Source organism: Triticum aestivum, chromosome 4A (assembly GCF_018294505.1).
Source record: "Triticum aestivum cultivar Chinese Spring chromosome 4A, IWGSC CS RefSeq v2.1, whole genome shotgun sequence".
Taxonomy (NCBI): Eukaryota; Viridiplantae; Streptophyta; class Magnoliopsida; order Poales; family Poaceae; genus Triticum; species Triticum aestivum.
The window spans coordinates 587964400-587974413 of NC_057803.1; the positions used below are offsets into that span (position 1 = coordinate 587964400).

Here is a 10014-nt window from a genome sequence, read left to right on the forward strand (position 1 = left end):
TTCTATTTCTATTTCTAAGGAGAGCATTGCATGTGACAAAATAACGTAAAACATTCCCGAAGCTGCTACCAGCTATGGCCGCCCTAATCTCTAGAGCGGAAGACAAACTCTGCAAAAGCACCCCAATCACACACCCAACAACCAAATCCTCAACAGCAGCTTCAGCCTGCTTGACTGAACAAAATGGACGCGCGCTAGCTTTGTTTAGGCTTAGCAATTGCCAGCGCCCGGCAGCGTGGCGCCACGAGCTAAACTACAAACAACACTGTACTAGTATGAATTTTTATTATTTCTGGCGTTCGTTATATTGCCATGATCGAAGATGAATAGATTAAAAGTTTCTCGAGAAAAAAGACATACGGCTGACGAGAAGTTCCCCACACGACACGACAGTGTCACACGCAAATGAGCCTCCAGGACTGATGTGGAAAGATGAGGGCATCTCCAGCCGTTGGCCCCCCAGGGGGCGTCTAAAAGCGCCGCCTGGGGGTGAGCCGGCGCAAAAAATGGCCCTGGGGGCGAGTCGGTCCCCAGCCGTCGGCCCCTAGGGCCGTCCCCAGGCGCGTATTAAAATAAAAAAAGAAGGACCGTTCGGCGAAGTTATGATAAAAACTAGTTAAATTTCGGCCAAACATGACAAATTTCGATGAAATTCGCGCATTTTCATTACATTAACCTAATCTAAAAAAGAAAGGGGCTGAAGTCGTCGCCGCCATCGTCGTCGTCGGCCTTCTCCTCCTTGACGCAGGCGCCCCTGCTGGACCCCTGCCCGGCGTCGCCATGGCGAACTGGCGGCGGCGCGTCGTCGTCGTGGTCGCTGTTGCATAAGACGACGACCCCGTCTTCATCGCGGCCGCGTCGGCGCTCCTCGAAGCGGCGTAGGGCGGCACGCTGGCGCTCCTTCTCCTTCTTCCGGCGTGCCTTCTCCATCGCAATGGAGTCCTGGCACGCCCATTCTAGGGCCGCGTCGTCGTCGTCGAACTCCGCCTTCACCGGCGCCACCCCGGCTCCATCTTTGGCTTGACGAAACGCGGAGGAGCCGACGAGGAGGAGGCGCGCCGGCCGCCCTCGTTGATGACGATGCCGACGCTGCTAGTGCGCCGACCGATTGGCGTCTCCGCCGCGGGCTATGCCTTGACGCCGAGAAGCGCCGGAGAACCGGAGGAGTGGGAAGATGAGCGAGAGGAGGAAGACGAGGAGGAGGCGAACCTCCTTGGCGCCCATCCCCGTCGCAGGATAGGTCAACGGCGGGTTGTTGCCGCCGTCGAGATACGCCAGCATGCCATCCAGCGTGCGGCCGGGGACGCCCCACCACAGGCGGCGCCCCTCGCTGTTCTTCACGCCGCCGACCCCCGGCGCGCCGTTGGTGGAGGCCAGGCGCTGCTGCTGGCGGCGCTGGAAGTACGCCGCCCAAGCCGCGTGATTGCCGGCGGTGTACTAGGGGAGGGAGCGCTCGTCGTCGGTCAAGGAGGCGCGCGCGACCTCGACCTCCTCGGCGAAGTACCTGGGCTTCGCCACGGCGTTGGGTAACGGGGGAACGGGCACTCCCCCGTCGCTGAGCCGCCACCCCGTCGGCCCGACGCGCATGTCCGGCGGCGCGCGGGATGTTCGCCTGGAACATGAGCCAGGATTCCTGTTCGCGGAGCGAACGGCGGCCGAAGCCATTCACCGCCGCCTCATCTCTGGGGAAGCGCTCTGCCATGGCGACGGGCTCGGCGGTGGTAGAGAGGGAGCGAGAGGGGCTGCCGGTGGCGCTCGGGAGAGGAAGACGGAGACGGAGAGAGAGGGGCTGGGCGGCGGCGAGGGGCGAGTCTGGTGTGGGCACAGGCGACCGCCGGCTTTTATAGCCGCTCCGCGCCCGTGTGTACGCGTGCGAGGGAGGGGAGGCGTCGGCGCGCCGTCCCGTGACGCGCCGCCCGTGAGAAATCAACGGCAAGGCTGACCGGCGGCAGCCTTGCCATTGATTCCCCACGGGAACCGAGGCAGTTGGGGGAAGACGAGCCGCCGTGTCCCTGACGCGGTTGGCCCGTGACTTTTTCGCGCCAAAACAGTTCGCCTCGGCGCCTCCGAGCGCGCCGGGTTCGGCCTGGGTCCGCCGGCGCTGTTTTCGGCCCAGGCCGGCGAAAATCGGGCTCATGAGGGCGCGACTGGGCCGTTTTTTCGATGCCGACGCAAAAAACCGTCTGGGAGGCCTTCGTGGAGGCGCGGCTGGAGATGCCCTGATACTACTACTAGGAGGCAATGACATGAGCCTTTTTTTATTCAATGCCTACTAAGGCTGGTTGTAATGGGAAGTATCATATACTAGTATAATGCATATGATACTAGTGTATGATACTACCTCCCTAATGTATAGTATCGTATATTAGTATCATGTAGTACTCTATTTATTGTCATGCATGACACAAAGTAGCATATCATTTATTATGATACGGTATCATGATATGATACTACACCATTTTTTTATTCATTTAATGCTATGACACCTCATCAAAATTGCCTAGTTGGCATGCGTGATACTAGCTATGATACTATCATTACAACCAGCCTAAAAAATAGACGTATGGGGCTCATACGGGGTGTCCTCCACCCGCAGACAATCCTAGGCATTGGCATACGACCCTCCTAGCATTGACTCAGTGGGAGGACTATTTATTTATTGAAAAAAGGCGCTCCAAGTACACACTCGAGGCTACCACCGTAAAAAAGATGGGTACTTTTCTCTATGCGCTAAATGCTTTTCCGCTCTCGGACCTCTCTACACGGACTAGTAGCAGCACTAGAGCGCATCAGATTGGTCCACCGCTCTGCTCGAGTGGGGGAAACTGACAGACGCCTACCCTAAAACTGATGAAATGTCCAGTGTTGCGGTTACACTCGATATTGTACGTATTGCCTTCTCTGTGAAATGGATTAGGTTTACTGAGGCAATCATCACTAGTAGTACATGCACATGCACACGTACGATGTCTCCCTTAGGCGGCGGCGGCAGCTAGGGTTTTGACCTCCTGGAGTAACTTGACACGGGAGAGGAAGAATTCGATGATTTGGTAACCGATGAGGAGGACCCGGTGATCAATGAGTGTGTGCTGGCTTGCCCGAGCACACATGCATAGTGAGAAATCTTTCAGCCAGGCAGCATTCTTCCGTGATCAAATTACGGCAGTAGATGAGGCAAGAGGAGGCAATAGAGGTGTGGCGGCCATGAGGAGCACTCCATCTGGTTGGGGTGCGGGTGTCGCCACACATAGCTCCAAGGATGGGGACGATCCCAGAGGGATACAACCACTAGTCCATTCAAGAATAACACTGCTATGTTCCACGGAAAATTTGGAGAGATCAAATTACGGCAGTAGATCATTTGGCTGTTTACAGTTGTAATGAGTATTGCATGACTGTATGGATGAACAGAGATCCTCCATGTATTGTACTGAGTATTGCACGAGTGAATGCAACCCTATTGCATTGTAATGAAACCTCCCTTTCTTCTCGAAAAAAACTGAGAAAAAAAAGTCAATCATGTCCCAAAAAAACCGTTTGGATTCGCCTAACGTTAGGTGGTCAACGTGCGGTGGAGAGCACATGGACTCGAGTAGGCAAAGGATTGTTTATATTCTCCAAACGTGGATCAATGGATTGCTTTTCATCACTGAATCACCGCGTGCAAGGGAGAGAACCCCCCAGGAGGAAAAGTTTCCACAAGGAAATAGCCCTGCAAAATCTCTGCAAAATTCCGAAACGATCACCGGCCAAAGGAACACCGTGGGCTCGTGCACCTGCCGACCTCGATCTCGCCAATCACCACCGCACCGGCGCCACCAATGGCCTCCCCGACGACACGCATTAAATGCCCGCCATTGCCACCCACTCCGCCAAAAGCGCGCCTCGTACGTCACGCGCCCCCTCCCTCGTCACTCACCCGCCACAACCGCTCGCCGTCCGTCCGTCCGTCCACCGCCGTCTCACCCACCAGCTCAGTTCAACAGTAGTGCACTCCTCCCTCTGCCCGGCCGTGCCGTTTGACCTCGCGCTCGTCCCGTCCCTCTCCATGGTCCATGCTCCCTGCTCTGCCCTGACGCGCGCTGCACTGCACCGCACGTAGCCCTGCTGCCTGCCCGCCGAGGACGGCGACCTTCCCTTCCCCGCCTCTCCGGCTCTCCCCCCGCAGCAGTTACTCGCCTGTCCTGCGCAAAAAAGTTCTCTCTGAGCCCTCGCCCATCCCCTGCTCGATAAAAGTTCGCAATGCAGCTCCATGCCCGCCATTAATGCCCTCCCTTCCTTCCTCGGCAGCTCTCGCTCAGAGATTCCCCCTCCGTCTCGCTCCCGCTGTTGCCCTTCTCGTGCGTGCTCGATCTGCTCTGCTTCCGTCCCGCTGGGAGCTTTTCCCCGGGCTTGGAGCCATCTGCTTGTCCTCGTGTTCCCCTGCCCGCCCACGCCCTCGCACCCGCACCCTGTCCAAAAAGTTTCAATCTTGGAGCCACCCTCTTATTGTTATCCCCCCTACTCCTCCTCCTCCTCCTCCTCCCCATCTCTCTCCTCTCTCATCCAGCCACGCTTCCCCCTCGTTTGCTTGGCCCTTGCTGTCCTCCGCAACCGCGGCTCCAATAAAAGCTCCTGCGCCGCAGCCGTCTCCACTTCAGTCGCCCACCTCCTGTGCGGCAAGCGGGATTGAATTTTGGCCGGAGCCTTCAGGTTCAGCCCTTCAGGTACCTCTATCCAGCGCCTACCTAGCACCAGCGATTTCTTCTTGGAGTAGCAGAATTCCCTCTCTGCTCTCCTCTGATTGCTCCAAGGAAAATAAAAATGCAGGTTCTGGAGGCGCGCGCCGGGTGATTCCTCCATTCTCGAAAGCTTCCGCCGTCTCGGAGGTAACCCCGCCCCGCTGTTTTCTTGCTCGCCGGGAAGCTACCAGATTTTGGTGGCACCCGGCGAGCCAATTCTGGCCATGATCTTGTATTTTGTGCCGCCCGATGGATGGATGGACGGAACAGCCGCAAGAGTCCAAACACCTTTTTCTTTGGATGCTCTGCTAGTCCCCTCCGGCGCTGATTTCGAGCCAGCCAGGCGAATTGACGCTGGCTCCGCGATCTTGCAGGTGTACATTTTGGCAGTCTGCCATTGCCGAGGGTGGGGGAGAGGTGCTTCGGTCTCGCCGGGGGGGATGGAGGGCCGGGGGAGGCGGCCGCGGAGCCCGGAGCGGCAGAGGCCGCCGGCGAGGAAGGTGCCGGTGGTGTACTACCTCACGCGGAGCCGCCACCTCGAGCACCCGCACTTCGTCGAGGTGCCGGCGCCCTCCTCCTCCGAGGGGCTCTACCTCAGAGGTCAGTGCACGGACGGACGCCGCCACATGGCCCCCGCGTGGAGCGCAATCAGTCTGCTTGTACTGCAACTTGTGTAATGGCGATTGCTTGATTGATTGCTTGCTTGATTGCTTTGGTGCGCAGATGTGATTCGGCACCTCAACATGGTGCGCGGCAAGGGCATGGCCTCCATGTACTCCTGGTCCTGCAAGAGGTAAACCAACCAAGCAACCAAGCGAAATTCTCTGAATTTTCTGAACTCCATGCACTCCATGAGTTGTCTGAACTTTGGCGAGCTTGACAAAAAGTTTTCTGAATTTTTGAACAGGAGCTACAAGAACGGATTCGTGTGGCATGATCTCGCCGAGGACGACCTCGTCCTCCCTGCCACCGACGGCGAGTACGTGATCAAGGGCTCCGAGATCCTGGACCAACCTTCTTCAGGTAATTTTTTTGGTTCCCTTCGAGCTGCCATTTGCTCTTGTGAACATTGCCTGGGAACTTGAGTGCTGATTGGTGTTGCCATACCATCTTTTGCCCGTTTGTTTAAATATGCAGGTCAATTTCACCATGGCAGTAATGGCAACCAGAAGCAGCAGAGCAGGCAGAAAGAGGGTAGTACAAGGTTGCCTCGGTCAAGGGAGGCCTCCTTCTCCTCCTCCCCACCTAGTGTGACAGTTAGAGAAGCCAAGCCTCGGCGCGTGCCTTCGGTGCCTTCGCGAGAGGAGGACGACTCCCCCTCGCCGTGCCGGGGCACCTCCTCGGAGACAATGTCGCCGGAATCGGAGCCTCAGAGGACTGTCATGTCACGGCCGACGCCGGCAGAATTCAGGGTTTTCAAGCCCACCGGTTTGATGGATGCCGCAACTCAAACCGATGATCTCGGGAGAAGGTCGGCTCGGAGAGTACCTGAGATGCATAAGAAGAGCCTGAGCACTGATCATGACGTCCGTGAGGTCACCGAGTACCGGCAGCAGAGCCATCCTCGCCGGTCGGCCGAGCTCCAGGGGATCTCCAGGGATGTCATGTCCCACTGTGCCACCCCACTGAGCATGGCTTCAACCCATGGAAAGTCCGAGAGCTTGGAGTCGTTGATACGAGCCGACAACGCGTCAGCCAACAGCTTCAGGATCCTGGAAGAGGACGACATTGTCGTGCCGACCTGCCCGAAGCTGAGGCCGGCGAATGTGCTGATGCAGCTCATCACCTGTGGTTCACTTTCAGTCAAGGATCATGACAACATTGGGCTTGTTGGGGCTTACAAGCCAAGGTTCCCAAACTTGAAGTTCCCATCGCCGCTGATTTCTCGCTCCATGATGATGGGTGAGCTCGATTACCTATCAGAGAACCCCAGATTCATTGGGACACGGATTGAAGATAAGGAGTATTTTAGTGGGAGCATTATTGAGACCAAGACGCAGAGAGACGTTCCCACCGAGAGGCACTCGGTGCTTAAGCGGTCTTCTTCCTACAATGCAGAAAGGTAAAATTTCCAGTGCTTCCACATTACATTTCGGTTGTGCTTAAATAACTTAGAATTTATAATTTTTCCCTTCTGTGCTCAGATAATTTAAGGCTATTTGTGTTACTTGGGCTATGGCACTGGTTGAGAAAACAGCACATTAGGTTCAGTGGCCATTCAAAATTTCTGGCTAATTCTGTAGCGGTTTTGCTGTCTCAGAAAATACTTGACAGCTTCATACTTTACCTTGGTGTTTTTAGCATGCCAACTTAGATTTGATTGATTGGGTGCTTCATTTTGCAAAATCATCTGTACTTTGTGGTCATGAGATGTTAGCGTTTGAAATATGGATATTGAAGCTGAACTTTTGCAGTGATTGCTCATTTAAGAGCATTGAGTTGCGCATAGAAAGGGGTGGGGGCTTAGGCTGGGCTCGGAGAATTTAGAGATAGGAAAAGAGCCACGTACCATATAGATTTTATGAATTCAAGGACCATTGCTTTTCCGTCATTTAGTGATGCCCAGACTCTAGATGAGGCCATTTTGCAGTTAGCTCGGTGCCAACGGCACTAGACGATCATGTCCTGTGTTGCCATGGTGCAGCTGGCATCCATGTAGCAAACAAAATACTCCCTCTGTAAACTAATATAAGAGCGTTTAGATCACTATTTTGGTATTCTAAACGCTTTTATATTAGTTTACGGAGGGAGTAACAAAGTACAGGGAATCTACTGGAAAAACTGAGGTCAGGACATTGCAAAATTGGTAGATGCGCCTACTAAGAGAGCGGAAATTTTACTTTTGCCCGTTTCGCCTTGGTAGTTTTGTTTTGGACAGTACCATACATAGTTTGCCCTGTGCTACAAATTACGGTTAGTTAGTAGTAGATAAAGAACGTGAAGATTGGTGCAAGCAGGAGTTACTGAAAGTAAAGGGTGACAATTTTCGTGTGAAGATTTTGCCCCCCAACAGGGCAGCCTCCTGTTACTCCTTTTTGTCACTACTCCAATTCTACAGCTTTAATTCTGTGGCAGTAACTTCACTTGTTCATTGCCAGCCACAACACGAGCATATGTCAGATATAGTGTAGAGGACCACACTACATAGCTGGCTGGCGAGATTCTTCAGTTGCTCAACTGAAAATGTAGGAGTAGCAGGTATCCTATTGCTTCATACTGATCAACAGTGTTTGTTGCTATCCTAGAAGAATTGTCACTGTTATAGACGGACAGATCCGTGAACTGTACTGCAAATGCCAGCGCAGTTCATGCGCCGATCCCGATCCCGGCTGGACCATTTTCTGTTTCACCCTATTAGAATCCAAAAGATTTAGGTAAGATACGTCTGAATTTTGTTAGCAGGAGATTTGGTCGTTGGCACAACAGTTGTTTCAGTTCAGAGGCAGTAACTTTTCCTTGTCATTTGCCTGGGACCTTACTTGCTTACCATGCGAGTTTCATCGGTTTTCAGTTAATTCATTCATGTGGTGGTGTTCTTGACCATGAATGATCTCACAGGGGCGGCGAGAACCTCTGCGACTGCGCGGGGCCCGACGAAGAAGAGATGGTACCGCGCTCGAGGTGCCTGCCCCGGACGCCGATACTGTCATCCTTGCTGCACCCGAAGAGTGAGATGCAGAAGTCCCCGGTGTCGGACTGCCGGAGGAGCTCCTCGGCCGGGCCGGACTCGATAGACGGCGGGAGCAGGCGGTTCACCGACGCGTCGTCGAGGGTAGAGTCCTTCAGGAAGGAGAACAAGGAGAAGCTCGTCAAGATCGAGGAAAGTTAAGTGCTCCAACTTTTTGTCACTGCACTGGGTATGCACTCGATGCTTTGAAATATTCCCTTTGCAACATATCGAATATCCCGCACGATATGCGATGATGGTATTGAGGTTTTTGTTGTGGATTGTGTGCGCAGGTTGTCGTCGGGAGCTCGCGTCGTGATCCAGTGCACCGTGCCCTGCGACGACGGTGACGAAGATGCATTCTGAAGCCTCCTGGACTTGCAGCTGACCTGGCCGCGTGACGTGGCGTTCTCTTTGCTTCTTTAGATGATGAATGAGTTACTGACGAATTTGTGTTTTCTTTCTTGAGATGTGTAGTATGTTAGCTTTATTCTTCAGGTGTAATGTATTTTTTTTGTCTGTTCTTTGGTTTGGTTGAAATTTTGTCCTTGTTATCAGTTGTAGTAAGTGCCTGTTAATGCCATTTTGTGCTCGTTATTAGTTGGGTAAGTGCCTGTTAATGCCAAAGCTTTATGGTTTAATCTGTGCTTACCAGAATTATGTGCGTTGATAGGTGTTTTTTGCATTAAAAAACTCACTAGAAACAGGAAATGCATGTTTAACTTTTCTTCAGCATAAGAAATGCATGTGTATTAGGAGTAGTTTTTTATAGAATGGCTAATTATATTGATAAAAAAGTGTAATATTTGGTACAATAATAAGTAGACCGAAGAAAACACGAATCAGTAAGTAAAAGTGAAAGTTATGTCATTAGGCCAAACCTCTACAGAAGTTTTCTCGTTGTTGCTTTGAAGAAAAATGAAATGATCCTGTAAGTTTTTTTTTTGAGAGCATGATCCCGTAAGTTTTCTCAGCACAGGAAATGTACTTCTTTTTTAGACAAGCACAGGAAATGTACTTGTAAGTGTGATTTTGAGTTTTTGATATACATGCGCTTTTAAGGGGAGCAACTAGTTAACAAGCGCTCCTTCGGGAGCCTTGCAACGATCAGCGTCACTTGGCGCGCTCTCAGCCATTCGCCACGTGTCGCGCTCTGGACGCTTCCTTCGGATTTTGTTTTTTTTTTAAAAAAATCGCACGCGTTTTCGGCTTTTTAAACGGTTTTTTCCGGGGTTTTTCGATGTTTTGGTTTCTCCCCGGTCTTTCTTAGCTTTTCGATAAAAAAATCGATTTTTTTTCACGAAAAAACGCGTTTTCTTTTTTTTTCTTTCGTGAAAGTCACGGTTTTTCTTCCGCGAGAGGCACGGTTGTGCTTTAGCGAGAGTCACAGCCGTGCCTCTCGGAAATGAAAAAAAAGTGTTTTCTGTTTTTTTTCTTTCGCGAGAGTCCCGGTTTTGCTTTCGCGAGAGGCACGGTTGTGCTTTCGCGGGAGTCACGGCCGTGCCTCTCGGAAAGGGAAAAACAAAACGCGTTTTCTGTTTTTTTTTTCGTTCGTGAGAGTCACGGTTTTGCTTTCGCGAGAGGCACGGTTGTGCTTACGCGAAAGTCACGGCCATGCCTTTCGGA

General features: G+C 52.6%; 1 protein-coding gene across 2 annotated transcripts; it reads left to right on the forward strand.

Annotated features, from left to right (window-relative positions):
- Positions 1-3823: 3823 nt before the first annotated feature.
- LOC123087225 (protein SOSEKI 3) lies at positions 3824-9025 on the forward strand. Of its 2 annotated transcripts, none has more exons than XM_044509177.1 (8): positions 3824-4706; positions 4810-4868; positions 5096-5321; positions 5445-5514; positions 5629-5744; positions 5859-6783; positions 8280-8546; positions 8682-9025. In XM_044509177.1, exons 3-8 carry the CDS (start codon positions 5162-5164, stop codon positions 8752-8754), a joined length of 1611 nt encoding a protein of 536 aa, XP_044365112.1. In that variant the 5' UTR covers positions 3824-4706; positions 4810-4868; positions 5096-5161; the 3' UTR covers positions 8755-9025. The 2 variants fall into 2 exon arrangements, with proteins under 2 accessions (XP_044365112.1, XP_044365113.1); XM_044509178.1 differs by having other exon boundaries at positions 3825-4706; positions 8280-8578.
- Positions 9026-10014: the final 989 nt, after the last annotated feature.

What these genes read in the sequence shown, in the direction of transcription:
- LOC123087225 (XM_044509177.1), top strand. Translation starts at nt 5,162, where the DNA reads ATGGAGGGCCGGGGGAGGCGGCCGCGGAGCCCGGAGCGGCAGAGGCCG. An exon ending in TACTCCTGGTCCTGCAAGAG is followed by an intron (nt 5,515 to 5,628) that starts GTAAACCAACCA and finishes ATTTTTGAACAG; the next exon opens with GAGCTACAAGAACGGATTCG. An exon ending in CTCGTCAAGATCGAGGAAAG is followed by an intron (nt 8,547 to 8,681) that starts TTAAGTGCTCCA and finishes TTGTGTGCGCAG; the next exon opens with GTTGTCGTCGGGAGCTCGCG.